This window comes from Desmodus rotundus, chromosome 3, assembly GCF_022682495.2.
Source record: "Desmodus rotundus isolate HL8 chromosome 3, HLdesRot8A.1, whole genome shotgun sequence".
In the NCBI taxonomy this organism is placed as follows: domain Eukaryota; kingdom Metazoa; phylum Chordata; class Mammalia; order Chiroptera; family Phyllostomidae; genus Desmodus; species Desmodus rotundus.
This window is the reverse complement of record NC_071389.1, coordinates 78,972,756-78,994,763: the sequence shown is the minus strand read 5'-3', so window position 1 is coordinate 78,994,763 and position 22,008 is coordinate 78,972,756. Positions and strand designations below refer to the sequence as shown.

Below are 22,008 nucleotides of genomic sequence, written 5' to 3'. Positions count from 1 at the left end.
TCAGTTATATCTGCATTAAGTAGTCGCGAATGTGGTCCTAATGGGATGCCATTTACTCGTCTTTAATACTTAAGGCAATGGCTAAATGTGCAGTATTCTCTGGGGATCCTTCTCCGAAGGGGAAGAATATATCAATAAAATACTTTCTGAAGCAGTTAATTTCAGATCTAGTTGGAAAAGATTAAATTAATAACTTTGAAACTGACAGCACTAATGCAAAAGTACTTGATTTTCATACTTACTTGGAACTCAGAATCTTTGTGCTACATAAATGTTTTCCAAAAAGACAAAGACCTACACTTTCCAGTTTAGAAATTACGCCCACAGGACAAAAGGCAACTTTTTCTTGCCAGTGTGGTGGGCTGCTCCAACCACACTGGCAGTGGGTTCAGTCCACCAGTCTGGCCAGGAAGCCCCCTCGCGGCTTCACCCTGTACCAGATTATGTTCAGACGTGTGCACGTGGAGAAAGACAAAAAGGTCCCATCAATGTCACCTCTCCTAAAATGCTTATTTTCTCCTACCTGCCAGCCATTTAAATAAGATGAGCACGTGCTTTTCTGAAATAACCCCAGTTGTATGTAGGAATTTATTTGTTTTAAATACAGAAGTAAGGCAAGAATGAGAATATCTGTAACAGCCAAAGAAATCTACCTAAACTCAGAGGATACCTGGCATGAGAGTTCTCTAATTTTGAACGCGTATGATCTGAGCTTGCAATTCGCAAAGGCGTATTCATTAAAGACATTTCTAAAAAGCGCGTGCACTATCTAAGTATCTAGATGTTGCTATAGAAGGAAAACAGACTGCCTCCCTTCTATAGAGAGTAGAGACCAGAAGGAAGTACACCCCATCCCACAAACTGAAGCAGCCGTCCACACCAAGAAATACCAAGTTTTCTATGCAGGCAATGCCACAAGTGGAGTATTATTACAGCTCAAAACATGAGGGAAAGGAAGAATGACCAAGTGAGAGGGAGGGAGGAAGAGAAACTTAGAGGTACAAGAATCCCTATTACAATTACAACACTTCATTAGGTAACAAGATTTTCTAGCTGGAAGGCACATAAAAAATAACCATAACAGTAACTTATGAAGACAATGGAAACTAAAAGAGAAAAACCTCCGTTGGATGTAAAGTATGTCTGTACGATTAACATGTGAACTCGCTAGAGCCGAAACACAGCGCTCTCACACAGAGGCTGACTGATGTCAAGGGCCGGGGTAGCAGGTAAAGAGGATTTGGTGCTCCTGGTTTAATTTCAGCAACTCTTCAGCACTTGGTAAAGCCAATGTGCCTTTTAAATGTCACCCGGAAACCTCTGTGTGACAAAACATTTAAAACTATAGAGTTATACAAATACAAATAATTACTGTTGGTATGTCCCCCTGGTTAGGCCAAGCTCACTGATCCAGCTGGACGAGTCTTCCACCATGCTTTGTCCACCACCACGCAGCATTATGAAGTCAACCAAACAGAAAGGACGAAAGGAGCAATTACGGAATTCCTGACTTCTCTGCCTTGGTTATAGGTCCATAATTTGTATAAAATACATAATATGCATTAAACGAAAATCAGGGGTAAAAGTTGAAATGGGAGGGAAAAAGCACATCAATCTGGTATTCTTAAGGCAAAACGATGGAAATCTCTTTAAATAGACACTTTATTATATCCACAGGCGATAAAATCCCAGAGCTACTGTTAGGCATGTAAATACAGACCCTGTTAAAAAAAAAATTGAACACAGTATTAGTTATAAAGTTACTTGACAGAACACCTTTTTATTAAGAAAACATAGAGACACTTATCCACCTGTCCCCCCAGGGCGGAAAAAACCCCTAAGAAACTTGTTCATTGATTAGCCACATTCCATGAAACATCGGCCCATAAAAAAACAAAAACAAAAATAAAAACAAACCCACAGATTGAAATCATCATCTCCGAAGTACAAATGCATCCAGGATTCGAGAAAACTTTTCAATGGAAGCTCCGAATCAGTCTGTAGTCACAAAGCATGTGGGTACTGCAGAGGGTCGCGCCCTTCAACTTGTGAGCAACATGTCCCTTCCACATACTGTTATAACTTTAAAACATTGACTAACCCCCAAATATTAAATCTGAGTTAAAATAATGGCTAATTTTTTTTTTTTTGGTACACGAATCTTTATTCCCTCCTTTGGCTCAAAAATTGCGATTAACTCCTTATGGGCAGAAAGATCACAACTCTGTAAAATATTCTGTGTCTTGAATTTCATTTAAAAATTTTTTTTAAAATAACTATAGTTCAGAGATAGTATCTTAACAAACTTAATATTCCACTGACTATAAAGTACATCATTTTATTTACTTCTAAGAAAAATATTGCCAATTATAGTATGATACTCTACTGGGAATTATAAGATGCTTGCCAGTTTCAAAGATATTAAAATATGAAAAAATGTGTTGGAATCAGTGTAATACAATGAAATGACTTATTTTATAGATTTTGTTTATTTTATTTTCAGCCTGTTTTAACTACCTATATACAAAACAGCTTACCTGCTAAATACTTAATATTATCAAGCTTGTGCGACTCGAGCATGGTTTTGAGGCCGGCAACCTCAGTGTCTATCTTCCTGTCCGTCTGGGTGACGGCCCGGTCTTGCTGGGCGTGCTTTCAAACCAGAGAGACACAGCGTTACACCACGTGGGGTACACCACCTCCTCCACTGTCCGTCCTGAGAGTTCCTGCCCAACAGGGTGCAGGCGGGCCCCCGGGTCACACTGAGGACACTTGGGCTTTACTCTCAGTTCTACCGGCCTCATGCTGTCAGGGCCTTTAACAAATTTAGGCCTGTTTCCTTCTTTTTGAAAAAAGGGAAAGAAAATACAGTTAGCCTTGCCTCTACACAGGCTGTTTAGAGAATCAGATGTGATAATCTATGTGAAAAAAGCTTTGGTACATTATAGATTGCTGTACCAGTGAGATTAACATAATGAAGCCAGTCTGTTCTCAGCGGCAATAAATGTGTCCTATCCTCCTCTTAATGAAAGGTATACAAGCACACTTTAAAAAACGAACAGAATCTCGGGTAATCTAAAAGCAGCAGTGCTTGCCTTGACACTATTTCTATTCACATTTTTAAAAGTTTTCTTCTTTCATAGTTCAAACACCAAGTGTTTTGTTATGAGGCTTAGCTATACCAAAGGCCTATTTGTGTTCTTTCCCAAATATAATACAGTTAAACTAGATACATAATTACTCCCAAAGGGCGGTGAGTTTGGCTGATGTTATAAAGGGATTGTCGTATTTCATGAATGCATTAAAGCACTGGAGATGCTTCACTGAAAATTCTAGGCCGAGTAGGTAGTTCCCTATGACTAACAATCCAGGTAATGAGTAAGAAAATAAATGCCTGGATGAATGGAGAAGTATTCCAGAGGAATATTCCAATATTCTCTCATGGAAGTGTCCCAGGTTCCAGAGGTCCCAGGTATTACAGGATGGAAAAGAAGTACGTGAATGTCATAAGTTAAAAATGTAATAAAAAAACTATGTCCATTCCTTATTATTCTTCAATCACTGAGATTTTAACTTTTATTAAGTTAATCAAGATAAGCAAGTATTTGGTTAAGTGTGAAAAAATCCTATGATACTCCACTTCCAGGTATATACACATACTCAGAAAACAAGGACTCCGACAGACATTTGTACCCCGTGTTCACGGCACCGTCGTCCCTAACAGCCACCAGGGAAGCACCCCGACTGTCTAGCGAAAGGGCAATCAAAACAGGGCATATCCATACCGCTGAATATTGTTCAGTTTTAAAAAGGAAGGAGATCCTGACACAGACTACAACACAGATGAACCTTGAGGACATTGTGCTAAGTGAAACAAGCCAGTCACAAAAGGAGATATAGTGTATGGTGCCACTCGTGTACGTTACCTAGAGTAGTCAAATTCACAGACAGGAAGTAGAGTGGTGGGTGCCGGGGGCTGGGGGGAGCAGATGGGCAGTTGCTGTTTACCGGTGACGGCTGTACCATCATGTGAACGTACTTAAGGACATTAAAACACACACTTAACAATGGTTAAATGGTAACGTTTATGTGTATCTTACTACAATTTAAAAAAACCCCATGACATCAAGCCTGCATATATTTTTCTATAACACATCACTACAAATACCAGTAACCAGGCATGGGATGAAGCAGAGATGAACAAAATGACCAAGAAAAGTTGGTCTCATTTCTTACCAATGCCACCATTTCTGTCCTCATTTCCAGCAGCTTCCTTTCGTTTAATGAATACTGAAACAAACACATCACAGAGGTCAGATTCTGATATCTTTCTCTTTCCCCTCCTCCTCTAGGGTCTTAAACATTCTGGTCTCACTACTTCCAAGAGTATGTGACACTGGAAATTGCCTCCAGAATACAGCAGCCTACTTGTCCCTCTCCTTTAGTTCTGTTGTTTTGAGGTTTCTTATGTATATTCACTCACTGCTCCAGTATGGGGATTCCCTTGTCACCCTCCCCTTTCTCTCTGCTGTGTTTTTCTCTTTTCATCTCTTCCTGTGTTGTCTCTAGGCCCCTCCCACTATTCAGCATTCTCTGGGTCCAATTTACATGGATGCTGAGTCATACCCTTTTGGCCTTTGACAGGAAAGAGCTGAAAAAGTGGGAAATAATTCCATATAGTAGCTATCCCATCACAATTACAAACAAAACTTGAGGCTTAGACAAAAGATATGAAAGATATAAAGTCGGGAAAAAATCGTTTCAAAGAATATTATTCTATGACATGGATACTGCCTTGTGATTATAAAACAATGTAAATGCAAGAAATACACTATTTCATCACATCTAATTTAAAGCAAACCCACCTGGGCACAGTCACGACCCCGTGTTACTAAAGGAACTAGTTTCATACAGAGTTAAAATGGTGTCTTGCCTTTGGCTATACTATCTGGGCAAAGATTGGTGCAATTTTGTAGACACTGAGACCAAAATCAGACATGTCTCCTCAGTAATAGGCACTAGGATTTAGTCAAACAAATGCAAATCTATAATGTAAGTGAAAAATTAAAGTTCACTTACATTAAGTCACTTTCACTAAGTTGTTGAAGGAAAAAATAATGCTTTGAAGTATCTAGAAACTTTATAGCTATAAAAACTTCCCCTGGGTCTACCAGGGGTAGAGTATAAAAACAGAATCACTTGTAAATTTAAAAAAAGAAGAAAAAGTCCCCAAACCTCAAACCCAAACCCTGGTCCTAGTCACAGAACCAAAGAATGCTCATCTCTGTCTTTAAATGTCAGGGCTTTAGATGAGGAGAGGACTATGCATCAGATCACCACCAGAGGGCAGAGGGGAACTGCATTTTCTTCAAACTCTGGCCTTCAGTAAGCCAAGACTGATTCAGGCGCAAGAGAAAGGAAAAGCCCACATTTTGATATTGCCAGGAATTTTAAAAGAAATTACACGCCAGCTGAATAATAATATGCTACTGTCCTGCACTTCAGAGTAAGTTTAGTATTACCAAGAACAACTTCTCAGCTAGGGCAGTAAATCATATAAATTCACTGGCTTTAATCCAGGCTCACATCCCATACTTCCCAACCTTCTTGGCATTTCCTCCTAGTATGGTTAACAATAGGCATCTTCTTAAGTCAAGTGAATTCAGAATTTTTGCTAAGCTCCCAGACCATAAGGACAAAGGTAGCTAAGAGAGTTTCTCCTCTTCTAGATACAATACTAGTCACAGGCTAGTAGTGATCACTAAATATTTTAGTGATCTAAGTAAGGGATTTGATCTTCATGGTTGAAAAGTGTTTTAAGATTAGAAAGACAGGTTACATGAACATAATAATTATTTGGTATAAAAAAGCTCAGCTTAACTCTTGAAACCCAGATGCAGTTCCAAAGTACAGTGAAGTACTTGTCTGAGTTTGAATATTAGTTTCATTTATCATTGTAGCACATTTTGGTTAAAAGCAAATTGTGAAAAATGAGAAAACAATGAACAATTGTGAGCATTTGGTTTCTGCATGTGTATCCATTTCTGTGTCAGTGAAAAACGTTTTACAGGCCCTATTTCACATTATGCCAAGAATAAAAAAGGCATCTGCTGAATATTATCGAATTCAAATAAAGCCTGAATAAGAAGATAGATGGGTTAAAACCAGAGGCAGCCAGCACACGAAGATCACAACATACAATGTATCGAGCCCCACATGCACAGCAGCATTTACAACAGCCCAGGCACGGACACACCGGAAGAGTCCATGGATGGATGAATGACTCAAGAAAATTTGAGACAGATCCTTGTATAGTGTGTATCTCTTTTTATTCTGCCATAAAGAAGAAGGGACTATTGCCATTGTGACAACGTGGAGGAACCTTGGGAGCATTATGTTGAGTGAAATAAACCAGACAGAGAGACAAATACTATATGATCTCACTTACATGTAAACTCTAAAAAAATAAGAAACTCCCGGAGCTCACAGATACCAAAAACATACTGACAGTTGCCAGAGGCAAAGGTTGGAGGATGAGCAAAAATGGGTGAAGTGGGTCAAAAGGTACAAATTTGCAGTTAAAAAAGAAGTCCTGGGATGTAATGTCCCACATGGCAACTATAGTTAATAATAGTGTACTGTATATTAGAAAGTTGCTAAGAGAGTAAATATTTAAAGTTCTCATCATAAGAAAATGATTCTTAACTACACAACATGGTGATGGATATTAACTGAACTTATTGTGGCCATCATTCTGTAATATGTACAAATACCAAATCATTATGTTGTACACCTGAAACTAATATATGTCAATTACAACTCAATTTGTAAAAGATTGTTACTCTGAAAGCTCCGAGGGGAAGCAATTGTATTTCCCCGCATTGTCTTTGGAAAAGCTAGAGCAACAGAGCTGTGTTTCCAGTGCGTGACCCACAGGTCATCACACGGGTGTACATCTGCTTCCGCTTAAGTTACAGCCTACATTTCGTGAGACCTTTTTGGCAACAAATGTGCAGCACTACTTTTCCTAATTAAAAGTTTCAATTCAACATAACTTAATCATTTAGAATTTGCATTTCAAAACAATGTAGTAAAGTCCATTAAGATTTCTCATTTTAAGAAGAATATGGAAATATTTTTAAAATCTTGAATTTCAGTGTAGAATTTAATATTACTTCATATTAATAATTTAATATTATTCAAGTCAAATAATCAACTTAAACTTTTGTAAAATCAGGACCTATAGAGGTTTAAATCAGCATGAAATAGATCAACATTGAGTTTAATTTCTTTATTAATGTCTAAGTGATACATAATTTAGTATATCTGAAACAAAAAAGACTCAAGCTTATTTGACCAAGACTTTAATTTTAATTATACTTAAGAAAACATCAAATTTAAGTGTTAATCTAAAATATAATTAAAATTAAGAAAAAATTGTGTCTAACAACCACATACAGGTAAATATTAAACTTAGACTTGACCAAGCATTCCATCCAGCAAAGAATTTAACTCATACTCTATGTTAATAAAGGAACATACCAATTCTTTTACTCTGCTCTTTTCTAGATTGAAGTCTAATTTGGAATCTGTTCGGACTTTGACCACTTCATCCTAGTAGGAGGGCAAACAACACAGAAAGAAATTCAGAGTTAAGAAATCCAGACCCGCTGAGGAAGCGAACCTGACAAAGCTGCCTCCCCTTCTTCCAGCCTAACAGCCCCTCCCAGGGAAGGGGCAGGACCGGAGCGCCCAGAGCTGGAATAGGTGTCTGGGGAGACCCGGGCCCACCCACGTCCAGAGAGAACCCTGGGGATTTCTCGGTTATATACACAAAGAATCCCCTTTTATGCTTAAATTAGCAGAGTTGGTTACTGTTGCTTTCAGCTTCAAGATTCCCAAGATAATATCCTTGTGGAATTTATGGTTAAAGCTGGTTCTTGGAGAACTTTGGAAAGCAGAGACAGACTCAAAGAAGTAAAATATTACATTCTTATTTAGATAAAGCCTTCTTCCTGACACTCATCAAAATCTCTTCTTTCACACCAATGTCCCTGCCACTTAAAAAAAAATCAAACAACTGCCCTGGCCAGCGTGGCTTGGCTGGACCATCATCCCATAAACCTGAAAGGTTGTGAGTTCGATTTCGGGTCAGGGCACATGCCTAGGTTGCTGCTGGTGTGGTTCCTGGTTGGGGTGCATATGAGAGGCAACCAATCGATGTTTCTCTCTTATATAGATCTTTCTGTCCCTCATTCTCCCTCCCTGCCCCTCACTCTAAAAAAAATTTTTAAAAATTAAAAAATTAAAAAAAAATCTAACAATTGGTACAGTGAGCATTTTAAAACCATACGTAATTCTCTAAAGACAGTCTCTTCTAAGAAAATATAGGGTACCATGTGCCTAATTTAAAGAATTTTTTATTTAAAAATGATTTAATTCCTCCTAGAACACAATTTTCCTAATGAATTTGGTTACAGACATCAATAATTTATTCATTGGCTGTGTTCTTAGCTAAATCTTCCAATGTGTACTTTTGAGACATATTACACAAATATTTAACATAGAATTAAGTTTTTAAGAACAAAGTATTTCTGACATTATATTTATTAAACTTATGTAACTGTAAGCAAGCAAGCAAACAGGAATGAGGATCTTACCATTACTTGTTGTTTCAACCGATGTAGTTCAAGTTTTACTTTCTAAAAACACATTAGAAAGAACCAAGTCAAGGATATGTTTAGAAGGTTAGAAGAGAAATATAAAACGTGTTAATAAACAAATATGAGGACATGTATTTACACACAAGTTCTTCCCAGAGTCAGCACGAAGCTGACAACTTTCAGAGCACCACCTTAACTGAGCAGTCTCAGTAGGAGAAGCGATTAGCTGACATGCCAGCATGGGACAATTTTTTTTACATACACATTTGCCTTCAGAGACCTTGCTTTCTTTAATATCTCCCTTAATTTTTCTTTTAACTAAATGCCCTCAAACAGTTGATTTCAGGGACAATTCTGAGAGTTTCAAATTTTACCCTTTTCTAGCAAAAAGAGAATCTTTGCTAGAAGGTTTCTTGCGAGACTGAGACTAATATAAACAGGTAATAAATGAACTTCCTTTATGGGACTATAACAGGATTGAAAACACAAGGACGATGCAAAGACACCATTTATGTAAACACTGATCCCATACGTCACACTTTAAGAAACTAAGGGATATTTTACAGCAGCATTTCTTCATAATAACCAAGCACTAGCAACAATTCTAATATACATCACAGCAGAATAATTTGGCATGTTCATATACCACCACAGGCAACGGAAAAGCGTGACCTACTGTTACGAGACACACTGTATGACCCCATCAGTTGAATTTTATGCTTAAATTAGCAGAGTTGGTTACTGTTGCCTCTAGAAGAGGCAAAACTAGTCAGTGGTGCTATAACCCACAATAGTGGTCCCCTCTGTGGGAGTGCCTGGGGGGGGGCAGGCGCAGGACTTCGGGATGCTGGCAGTGTTCTACTTCTTGTCTGACTGGTAGTGTACACTTTGTGAAGATCCATTGAGATGTACATTCACTTGTGCACTTCTCTGTATGTATATTATATCTCAACGTCTGAATATAAAGCATTTTACAAGTGGCTGTTTAGTTTTACCTCATTTTCTGCTCTGAGGGCTGAAAATTCACTCTTCTCCAAAATAATCATATCTTTTTTCACACTAGCAATCTGAGACATTATTTGCTGAAGAGTGATCTCCTAGGAAAAGAAAAACAAAACATATAACTTAGTCTAGTCTAGAAAGTACTTCTCCTATGGTTTCTACCTAGGATCATCTTAATGAGAAACTACAAGAATGTAGACACAGAAAAGAGGTTCTGCAAGGTCGCCCCTTATTCCAAAATGAGAAAAGGAAAATAAAAACTCAAGTCCAGTATCACCATCAACTGAATCACAGCTAAAAGGGCGGCAGTCTGAGGACCAGTGGCTCGAACGCACACCGCTGCAATTCTGGCCACCTCCCCATTTACTCAGGTATGGAGGGCTGAACCATCGGCATTTAAGTACAGTGAGTCTACAAAAGCATAATGATTCTACAAGAGTTCACTAAGTAGCTCTGAATAAATACTTTTTATGCCACTGTAATAATCTGCCTCTCTCAACTATGGTTAAAATTTCTATATGCTTGTCAATAGAACATTATCTAAAAATACATATTACAAATGACACCCTCCCTTTAGATTTCAAATTTGCAAAAGTGCCCTGACAAAGCTCACCTGTTGCATCTTGGTGACCATGTCTTTGTAGACGATATCCATGTTGGCCTCCGTGATCTTGACCAACGCAGACACAATGATTTCTGCTTGTTGAGTAGTAAACCCTAAGTAAACACACCAAGACAATTACACTCAGGAGATTCTAGTTGTCAAAAAAAAAAAAAAAAAAAGAAGCCCTTCACAGGGAGGGAGAAAACACAAGCTTACACAAGTGAAGTGAAAGTCGGGGCTCAGAAGCAGGTGAAAGACTGTGGTAGGAGGACGAGGAGACTAGGCACGAGCTACGACGTGTCTGTCACCCTGGACAAGTATGCCACGTTTGAGTCTGTTTCTTCATGTAAAACGAGCAGCTGGGCTAACTGCTCTATAATGTCCTCCCTGGCTGTCCAAAATCATGTTTTCAGAGAATGTGTAGTAACATAGGGGATGCCTGCATGCAAGGCCCGGTGAAAAAAAGCAAGACTCAACATTACAGATACAATTTACTGCTTTTGTGATTTAACAAAGATCCTAGGTAATTTTTATTTTCTTTAATGGATGTGACTTCCTCCATTATAAAATGTATATATTAGCAAAAAATAATTTAGTAAGTAGAAAAGCTCACTTATTTTATATCCAGCATAAATAAGTCAAATTATTGACACAGTGATTTTGTTGTTAGTCACCATATTTTTCGGACTATAAGATGCACCCCCCATTTGGGAGGAAAATGGGGGGTGCGTCTTATAGTCCAAATGTAGCTTACATTTACATTGGTAAAATATTATGTTATTTATATTATTAAATATTTTACCACATTTTTTGCTTTAAAATTTTTTTTCCTATTTTTCTCCTCTAAAACCTAAGTGCATCTTATGGTCCAAAAAATATGGTAAATTAATGTTCAAAGACAATTAATGTTAAAATCGGTTCTTTTGGTTGTCCTCCGCAATTCCCTTCAGTCAGTGATGATGCAGGCCCGAACAGGAAAAAAAATGTATTCTTTGATACTCTCAATAAATGATACTGAACTGAACTGTATAAAGATTCAACTTGGCAGTATTGCTATTTTTAATAACTTTAGATAATAATTTATATTTCATATTGGAAATTCTAATAAAATGCTTAAAACCAAGCCCGTGGAAAGTAGTGCTTTCTATTAAATACGTCTGTCTATAAGAATTTCAGAAGAATCTATGATTCTTGTAATTAATGGCACATTTGTCTGAATAAAGTTATAGGTGATATAATCTAGATGAGATTATGCATGAGAGTATAATTTTTTCAAAAAAAGGCACAGTTTTAAAGGCGACAGAAAGAAACCCTTCAAAGACCTACTCCCTTCACTTCATTCAAAGTCCTTCAATTTTCAATGTGTGGGTCAGGCACATCTAGAAAAATCACTCAAAATGTTGTCTGCCAGAATGGTAACATGTGTAGCCCTCAGATACTGGGATTCAGAATAGTTTTGCACGTTTTTTTTCTCCTATCTCCCTAATTTTTAAAAAATGTATATGTCTTTTGCACTTTTTAAAAATTTAAGAATAGTTCATAGTTAAACATAATGAGATTTGCCAATTATGAAGAAAAGAAAAATAGAGACTGGAAAGGAACTTATGCTGATAATAAAACAAACTCCAAAGCCTTAAAATCAAACAAGTGCCTGTGGAAAGTGAAAGGAGACAAGGAGAAGCAGAAGCCTCTGCAAACCTGCTGAGTTCCCAGCCACAAATCATTCTTTTGCAGGAGTGAGAGAACAAAACACATTGGGGTTAGTGAGACTGTAGACATAGAGGGAGTTTCATTAATGAGGAGACATAACTGCAGAAAAAAAGGATAAAGGAGGGAATATTCCTCGAAGGGTAAGTTGTCTGGCCTCACCCTAACCCGGACAACTTACCCTACACACTCCAGTGGGGTCCTCACAGCACTGGCCTTGAAATATGCAAATATTCATGCATATTTCAAGGTTCGAAACCAAGAAAAGTAGGAACTATATACACCAAAACATATTTTAAAAATACTCAATTTTTTATTTGTATAAATGAATAAATAAAATTTTAAAGGTGAAAAGGGAAAATAAACTCCACCTCTCATTAGAAAGGATTGGTGGCCATCTGCAGTCCACTGCGGCTACCTTGCCGATGTTACACTTAACAAAATTAATGATGTCCCCTAATATCATCAAACACCTAGTGGATGTTGATACGCCCCCACTGTCTCTAATATTTCTACTTTGAATAGAAACACACAGGCCCACCAAAAAGAAAAAAAATGTAGCAAGACTCCTACTAATTTATCAAGATATTTTAGATGGCCCTCTTCTCACTTCCACTTTTCTTTTTTGGCCAATAAAAGAAATTTTGGTGAAAAGGGCTGGCTAGTTCAAGTCTGACAAGAAAAGCTTGTAAAATATATTATATAGCATTTGACAGCTTTTCCGGATGCATTCAATAACATTATTTAATTTAATATTCGAAAGGCCCTTTGGAATTCTTAGCATGCCCATGCCACCAAGGAGGGAACAGAAACTGAGGATGAAAGGACTGCCGAGGCTAAGCCCCAGTGCAGCTTGAACCCAGAGCTTCTAACCCCCACAGGGGCACGGAATTCATTCCATCACCTTGGTCTGGGCATGTTTAGTACGTCTACAGAGGGTAGCTTTTCAGATATGATCACACACAACTGGATAAATAACTATCAATGAATTAAAAACATAAGATACATTTATTTCCAAGGAATAATCTATGATATATAAGATTCTGATTTTGAGATGTATGTGTCACAGTATAGAGAATTATACTTGGTGTATTTGTCTAGATAAGATGAAATATGAGAATGTTCTCTATAAATGAAGTGTGCTTTCAACAAATGTCATATATGTCAGAGCAATCTTTTTTTTTAAAAAAGGATTTCATTTATTTTTAGAGAGAAGGGAAGGGAGGGAGAAAGAGAGGGAGAGAAACGCCCATGTCTGGTTGGCTCTCAAGCGCCCCCTACTGGGAACCTGGCCTGCAATCCACGCATGTGCCCTGACTGGGAATCGAACCAGTGACCCTGTGCTCCGCAGGCCAGCAGTCAACCACTAAGCCACACTAGCCATGGCCAGAGCAACATTCTGTATTAATGAACACAATAGCAATGAGAGAAAATGTTAGTCTGAATATTTTTTAAAGAGAACACAATGATGTGATATTATCAATAATTGCTGCTCAGCAACATTTAAATTTCATAAAAATTGTAAAAGCATACAAGATGCACAGCAATAAAACCATCACTTCTCTGCTTCAGACAGTGAGAACCACTCCTGAGTTTTGCTGACTCGTGCCTAGATTTTTATCTTTAACACTATATTTCTAGAGTGATGTTAAAAGAATACACTTCAGTTGGACAAAATGTGTGAGAAAATCTCTATTGTATTGATGAAGCAAAAATGTCCTTCAACAAAAAACGAGGACTCAAAAATGGAGACTGAGCAAAAGATTACCTGCAGACTTAAAAGTCAAAGAGAAATATGAGAAATTAGATGAAATCGTGAGAGAAGTAATAATTCACGGCGCCGTTCTATGGCACTGAGTGACCAAAGAGGAGGGATTACCATTTTCTTCCAGTAAACACACTAAGGCATGGGTGTCAAAGTAGAGCTTCTTACTCCCAGAAGAGGTGAAATCCTGGTGTCTGCGCTCCAGCTGTGGGCGCCCAGCAGAGAGGCTTAGCTCTAGAATGCAAAGGACAATCACGTTCAAAAGGGGACCTCATGGTAAACCAAAGCAACCCAGCAACATGAACAAATCAGGCACACCTCAAAAGCCTGGGTTTTTTTTTTTTAACAACAGCTTTATTGAGCTCTAATTCACATACTATACAACTCACCTATTCCCAGTGTACAATTTGATTGTTTTTAGTATATTCACAGACTTGTGCAAGCATCCCCACAATCAACTTTAGAATGCTGTCACCGTCCCCAAAAGTAACCAAACTCCCCAGGCCTCCACTCCTAGGCAACTCTTGATGTACTCCCTGACTCTGGGGATGTGCCTTCTCTGGACACTGCGAATGAACAGAGTATAAGACATGTGGTATGCTGTAACTGGTTTCTTTCAGCTAGCATGATGTTTTCAAGATTCATCCACCCTGTAGTATGTGTAGTACATTACTTCTTTTTATTGCCAAATACTATTTCATTGTACAAAAATACCAATTTTACTCAACCTACTCATTCGTTGAAGGACATAGGAGTTGTTTCCTTCTTGGTTATTATGAATAATGCTGCTATTAAAATTGTGTATAAGCTTTTGTGTAAGCCTGTTTTCAATTCTCTTGGGTACAAACATAGGAGTGGAACTGCTGCACCATAGGGTAACTTTGTGTTTAACCTTATGAAGTTGTGTCAGATTGCTTTCCAAAGTGGCCACGCCATTTGACATTCCCACCAGCAGCGTACGAGGGTTCCGATTTCTCCGTATCCTCAACACCCCTTTTATCTTTTTTATTATAATCACCTTTGTGGGTGTAGAGTGGTATCTCATGGTGGTTTTGATGTGCATTTCCCTGATGGCTAATGATGCTGAGTATCTTTCCATGTGCTTATTGGACATTTACATCTGCTTTGGAGAAATATCTATTCAGACCCTTTGCCTACATAAAAAAAATTGGGTTACTTTTTATTGCTGAGTCATAAGACTTCATGAATTTTAGATACAAGTTCCATACTATATATATGATTTGAAATATTCTGTGAATTGTCTTCCACTTTCTCAACAGCACCTTTTGAAGCCCAGAAGTTTTTAATTATAATGAAGCTCAATTCTTTGTTTTCTTTTGTTCCTTGTGCTTTTGGTGTCACATCTAGAAAACTATTGGCTAATACAAGTACACAAAGATTTACACCTATGTTTTCTTCTAGTTATTTTACAGTTTTAGCTCTTACATTGAGAACCTTGATCGCTAAGTTTTGACATCAGGAAGTGAGTACTGTGACTCTTTTCTTCTTTAAGATGGTTTTTGGCTATTCTCAGTCCCTCGCACTTCCACATGAATTTTAGGGTCAGTTTATCAATTTCTGACCCTAAACATTTTAACAATATTAAAGTCTTCCAACCCATGAACATGGGATGTCTTTCCCTTTATTTAGGTCTTTAATATCTCTAATAATGTTATGTAGGTTTCAGAGTATAAATTTTATGCTGTCATGTTAAATTTATCCCTAAATATTTTTTATGCTACTGTAAAGGGAATTATTATTTAATTTTTCAGAATGTTCATTGCTAGTGTATAGAAATAGAACTGATTTTTATGTATTTTAAAAATGTATTTAGTATATTAATCTTGTATCCTACTGAACTTGTTTATTAGCTCCAATAGTTTTTTAATGAATTCCTTAGAATTTTCTAAGTACAAGGTCATCGTCTGTGAACAGTGGTGGTTTTACCTCTTCCTTTACAATCTGGATGCGTTTTCATTTTCTTGCCTAACTGCCCTGATTAGAATTTGTAGTGCAGTGCTGAATGGAAGGGTGAGAACAGACATCCCTTACTGCTGACATTGGAGCAGGGGTCTGCAACCTTTGGGCCATGGGGCGGTACTGGTGGACCTGTTAGGAACAGGGCTGCACAGCAGTAGGTGGGCTTGAATGTAAAGTGCTTGACTCATCCCAAAACCATTCCCCCAGTCACACTGGTCCATGGAAAAACTGTCTTCCACAAAACCGGTCCCTGGCCCCCAAAAGGTTGGGAACTGCTGCATTAGAGGAAAAGCATTTTGTCTCTTCCCATGGGGTATATTAGCTGAGGGTTTTTCACAGATGCACTTTACCAGATGAAGCAGTTACCTTATAATTCCTAGTTTGCCGAGTGTGTCTGTGTGTGTGTGTGTGTGTGTTAAATCATGAAGGGGTGTTGAATTTTGTCAAATTCCCTTTCTTTGTCTTTTGAGATGATCATGTAGTTTCCTTTATTTTGTTAATATGGTGCATTACATAAATTGATTTCCAGATGTTAAATGAACCTGGTATTCCTGGGACAAAATCCCATCTGGTCCTGGTGGATAGTCATTTTTATATATTTCAAGATTTGGTTTGCTAGTATTTTCTAGAGGATTCTTGTGTCCTTATTTACAAGAGATTGATCTGTCGTTTTCTTCCCTTGTGATGTCTTTGCAAAAGCCTATTTTTAGGGAGATGAGTTTAACAATTTATATATTACCATTTTTATGAATTTCTATTCACTTAGCTACAGATCCAACCCATTTTGTAAACTTATTTCAGGGTTCTCATTTGATGTAGGTAGCATAGTAATGGTTTCCTGGCTTTTGTATTTCATGAACCACAATACTAGCTTTTTTAAAAAAAATGCAACAATTGTAGTGTCAATTTGTGATTTAGCCAAAAAAGGACATTTAAACATAATAGCTCCTTACTATTACAGTCATACTAAAAAAAAGACATTTTGACAGCAAAGGGGAAAAAAAGAGATGGACAACACAAAATTAAACCCTTTCATTTAAATGTAATAAACATAGTTATGTGCAAATTTTGCTACATATTTGTCCTTACTTTTCAATGATGCCAGGTGTTGTAGAAGAGTGGTAGAAGAGATAACAGTCATCTACTAACTCAAAGTTCAAAGGTTTGCTCAGTAGGTCTCCTAAATGACCAGAAAGATACTTCAGCTTATCAACTCCTACTCTCAATCCCTACACCCTCTTAGAGAAACTGCAAAGCAAAAACATGACATGGACAGGCCCCCACAGATCTGCTTCTTCCGTGTAAGCCTAGAGCAGTAGTTCTCAACTTACTGGCTAAAAGAATAGGGTTGCTGTGGTCACAGTAAGATCAAGAGATCCAATAGTACCTCTGTAGTACACACTGTAGACTGACAACATATAAAATGCAACAACTATTGTCTCTGTGTGTGTGTTTAATGGTTAAAAAATGGCCCTTAGAGTCAAAGAACCACTGGCCTATATTATAAAGCCCTTGGCAAGGCATACACATCCTGTTCCAGTTTGGCCCACACTTACCTTTTCAGCTTTCTTTCCAGCCACCGAAGCTACCCTGTTTCCTGAACTTTCATTCTTTGGTATTCCATCCTTAATCTTGGTTTGCTCCCCTTCCTCAAATGGTAAATTTTAAGCATCTTCTTTACCCCACTTCATTTAATTTGACAACTTCCTAAACACTCATTACGTTCTGGTTCTGGTTATACAATTTATGGCTCTCTCTGCCAACTCTACCCAGGTCAGGGAGCCACCTTTACTGCTCCTTTATCTCAGCCCAGGACAGATAGCTCTATCACAGAACTTATTATATTATTTCCATATCTGTATCCTCTATTAGTGCACAATCCCCAAGAGCAGCCAATCTTAGTCATTTTTGTATTCTTGGCATCTAGCAGAGGGCCTGGCATACTGAAGGCCAAAAATTATTAAAAACAAAAATGCAACTGTATGATTTCTAAGATATGGATCATGAGACTGTCTAGAAAGAAAATCTGAGCTCAGCTCCTTTCTCCTCTTAACACATTGTCTTCCCTTATTACATAAATGAGTAACTCTTTTTCATTCTGTTTTTTTTAAAGGGATGTGGAGAATCGCACAGTAGCTTGGCAGTTCCACTCAAAAGTGGCACCTACCACTTCTAGTCACATTTCATTGGCCAAAGCAAGTCACAAAGGTCTGAAAGGAGAACCCCAAACATTCAATGAACAGCTCAATGTTACCCCTTTTCTTAATCACCTGTATCAGCAGACCCCACCCTGCTTTAACGTTCTTCATTGCACTGCTCCTATCAGGTATTACATTTACTTGTTTACTGTTGCCTTCTCTCCCTAGAATCTAAGCTCTGCGAGGTCAGGGTATGTCTGGTTTTGTTCACTACTGTACCTGCAGCACTTAGAACACTGCTCGGCATACAACAGGCACTCGAATAACCTGTACTCATGTGGATCGATAGTAACATGAACAGTTAATACCTAAAGGAGCTTACCATGTGCCTGCACTGTGCTGAAGGCTGTTCATTCCGTAACTCATTTGACCCTCAGCTCAATCCGATGGGAGGGATGTAGGTCTTATTATGACTCTCATTTTCCATACAAAGAAAATAAGTCTCAGAGACGTTGAGACACTTGCCCAAGGTCACAATGCCAGTTAATGGGCAGAGCCAGCCTCTTAACCTCTGGGAGGCCCTGCTCGGCCCAGCCACTTATGATTAGGGGGCAGAGTCATAACATCTAGGTACTGGCAGCTGAGTGTCCACCACGTGTGGCGACAGGGCCTGGGAGCATGTTCAGAAGATAGAGTAACAATGGCAAAAATAATAAGAGTATTACCAATTATTAGGTGACAGATACTGTGCTAAGGGAGGTACATTTCATTCCACGCTCACAACAATCACAGGAGCAAGTGTTGCTCTTCACCCACGGTCTTCCCTTTTCACATAAATGCCTACCTCTTTTTTCATTCTTTACCTCCAGTCCTGGGACAAAAATTCCATGAGAAGAGACCCTTCATGTCTGCTGACACAGAACAGACCTAGCTCTAGAAACATTGTGGGTGAATGAATGAATGACTGAATGAAGGCACCTTTCAAGGGGCTCTCTGTAGGCCACCCACCCATCTTAGAACTGGGCTGGACTGTGCATGGTTAAGAATCTTGAAAACATTTGAGTCTAGAACTGGCTTATGAAGAGTGATGGGCTTAGTCTAGTCCCAAATTCCTGCTTTCTGGTAACAAACTAATTATTACATGATTTAAAACAAAATACCACAAACAAAACAAAATACCATGACTCCTTTCTAAGCAAGAACTAATTCCAATTTAGATACTGCAGATTTTTCTTCCCAAAAAATTATTGGAGTTTATTTCAATTGCAAGCTTATTTCATAGAAATATTGTCATCTGAGAAGTGGAGAAAAGGGCTGGCCACTTCCCACTTGGCCCTCCAACCCCCGCTGACAGAGGGTGAATGCAAGTTCACCTTCTGTCAAAGGGCCTGAGGATGCAGCAATACTGACATTCAGAGCACCTCTGACTCACTTTTCTTTCTTGTGACAACAAAAGGAGACCCAAGAACCACAAGTACCTACTAATAACCAGAAAGAAAATAAGCTGAGCTATATTAATATATAGTAATAGGAAAGTCTCCTTTGGGGGACCTTCAATATACCTAAAGGATGTTAAACACACAAACAACAGAAGCCCAAAGTTAGCCTTGACCAGAAGAGGGAATCAAGTACTGTATTTTGCTGTGTACGATGCTCACTTTTTTGTCCTAATTTTCGATAGAAAAATAAGGATGTGCATTACACATGGGCCGTACTAATCCTGTATCTATAGAAATGTTTATAATTCTTTTATTTGTGCTTATGTGTTAAAAGTGTAACTAGAAATCAATAATGATATCTGCATGCAAAACACCCTGAAATATGATAGTTTTGTTTCTAAATAGAAATACAAAAATTGAATTAAAAAATTCAAATGAAAGATGTTTTCCTTTAAAGTCTGGGCAAAAAACGTGGGTGCACATTATACACAGGAGAGTATTATACACAGCAAAATAAGGTACAAGTTTCCTATTTGTAACATCCTTAAGTCCAAGTAGCCCTACTTAGGACCTTTGGCACTAAACAAACTACTAGGCTGAAGACAAAGGAACAAAACTCTCATTTGCTGATGGCTAGTGGGCACACATGATTCCTTAACTGTCTTGGCTGTGTTTCCACTGTATATTTATGATCCATACATACTCAGTGAAGAATGACATCATTTGAGACTAATCCGACGTTACCACCTTGTGGATACAATATCGGAAAACTGATGAGAAAGAACACTCTCCCCTTTGCACCATAATCTTGAATTATGAAGAAAATAAACCACGAGTTTCCAGCTTGACAAAAAATAGTACCAAAAGGCAAAGTACAGAAATAAAGTTCAAAGCCATCTCTAACTCGTAAGTACTGCAGGACACTGACAAAGTTCACTTATTATTCATTCCCCACCTTCTGTATGTAAAGCTTTGTTCACTGTTGCTCTACCAATCACTTTCACCCCTAGCCAAAGGTATTCTTAAATTTTAGATGCAGCCCACATTTACTGGGCGGTTCCGTTGAGAAAAAAGAAAAAAGCCACCAGAGTGGTAGAGTGGGTACTGATGGCCACTGATGGAAAAGTATGCCCCCAAAGTGATATTTTTGCCAAGTTTGCTAATAATTACTCAAAACGGTGACCTTTTTATCAACAATTTGCTATCTAGTGAACTGAGCCTGTTTAGATTTCCTTAATTTCATGTAGGGCAGTGACTGCCCTCACCCCCTTCAAGTATTTAGTCAAAGGCCACCTTCTCAGTGAAACTTATTCTGAAGACGCTATTAAAGTCATAACTGGAGGCCCACCTCACTTCTTAACCCTTAACACCTCTATTTTTTCTTATAGTATTTATTAGATTATGTACATACAACTATTATATATGAACATGTGAATTGTATATGTATAAAAAAATTATATCTATATCTATCCATTTAAACATATATGTATATCCTCTCTTTTGTTGGAATTAAGCTCCAAGAATGCAAATATTTTGTGGACTGATAGGTTCCAAACATCTGTTAATGTGCCAGGCACAGAGTAGGTGCCAACGCTTAATGATTTAATTAACAAATCCATTGGATTTTAATATCAGATTGTGAAACAATCCCTTCATTTCCCAGAGCTCCATCTCTCAAACTTGCCAGCCTCCCTCACAGCCTTCACCCGAGTCGGGACAAGGTGAGTACTGGCAAAACAGCAATCTGCATGAGCACTCACTGTCCCGGCTCGCGCCACCCTCCCCAAATCCCATTCCAATTCTGTGCCAAAACCTTTATACCGGCTAATTCAGATCATCTTCGCTGGCCAAGACCAAGATACTGCGGACCAGAAGGGCGGGGCCAGACAGACCTTCGTCCCCACGCCCTAGAAGAAACCTGGTGACCTCTAGTGACCGGACCTCTGGGTCTCCCGGCCTTCCCACCCCTCTGTCCCAGCCCCGCCTGGCGAGCCCCCTCTCCTCTGACCGCCTGATCCTACCTCTCCTCGAGGAAGCGAGGGCTGGCACTCGGGCTTGGCACAGGTGGAGGGGGCGGGCGGCACCAGTGACGCCCAGGGCGGGGCCCAGTTGGCCCCACCGTGCGCCGCCGCCCCCGCAACCCGCTGGGGAACCCAAGGTTTCCGGGCGCGAGCGCTCCCAGTCTCCTAGTGGTCGGCGCTGGGCGGCGGCGGCCAGGCGTGGGGAGGGCACCAGCACCAGAAGGAGCAGCGCAGAGGCACGGGAAGCGCCGCGGGCCCCCGGAGTTCGGGGGCCCAGCGCCCCGCGACCTTCCGGGAATGCGGACAGGCAGCGGCGTGCCGAAAAGCCGCGGCCGCCCAGGCTTCCGTGGCGGCCGGCGAGTAAGAAAAGTAGAAGACGCCGGCGGTCCGGCGGGTGCTTCGGCCCCTCTTCGGAGACGGAGCCACAGTCCATCCCGGAGGCTGTCACTGGCCCGGGCGCGCGCTCACGGCGCTCGCGCGCGGCGCCGGTCACGCGCAGCCCGGTCCCGAACCCGACCGCAAGAAGCTGTGCGGCAGCGCCGGCCCTCCCTTTCCAGACTGCCGGGCGGGGCTCCCGGCGCGCGCCCCGGACGGAGCGGGGCGGATCAGGGGGCGGGGCTCGCCTCAGAATCCGCGAGAGAGACGAGTCCCGCCCCGCTCATTTAGGCACTTGGTGGGAATGGGTTGGG

At 39.5% G+C, this 22,008-nt stretch overlaps 1 protein-coding gene across 1 annotated transcript; it reads right to left on the bottom strand.

Moving 5' to 3' along the window:
- Nucleotides 1-1,647: 1,647 nt before the first annotated feature.
- Nucleotides 1,648-21,899, bottom strand: MCUR1 (mitochondrial calcium uniporter regulator 1). Its single transcript, XM_053920797.2, has 9 exons — nucleotides 21,320-21,899; nucleotides 13,856-13,975; nucleotides 10,279-10,382; nucleotides 9,659-9,760; nucleotides 8,661-8,702; nucleotides 7,543-7,614; nucleotides 4,237-4,290; nucleotides 2,538-2,652; nucleotides 1,648-1,721 (listed from the first exon to the last, which is right to left on the bottom strand). The coding sequence occupies exons 1-9, from the start codon at nucleotides 21,750-21,752 to the stop codon at nucleotides 1,666-1,668; spliced, it is 1,098 nt and encodes a 365-aa protein (XP_053776772.1). The 5' UTR covers nucleotides 21,753-21,899; the 3' UTR covers nucleotides 1,648-1,665.
- Between the last annotated feature and the right edge of the window lie 109 nt (nucleotides 21,900-22,008).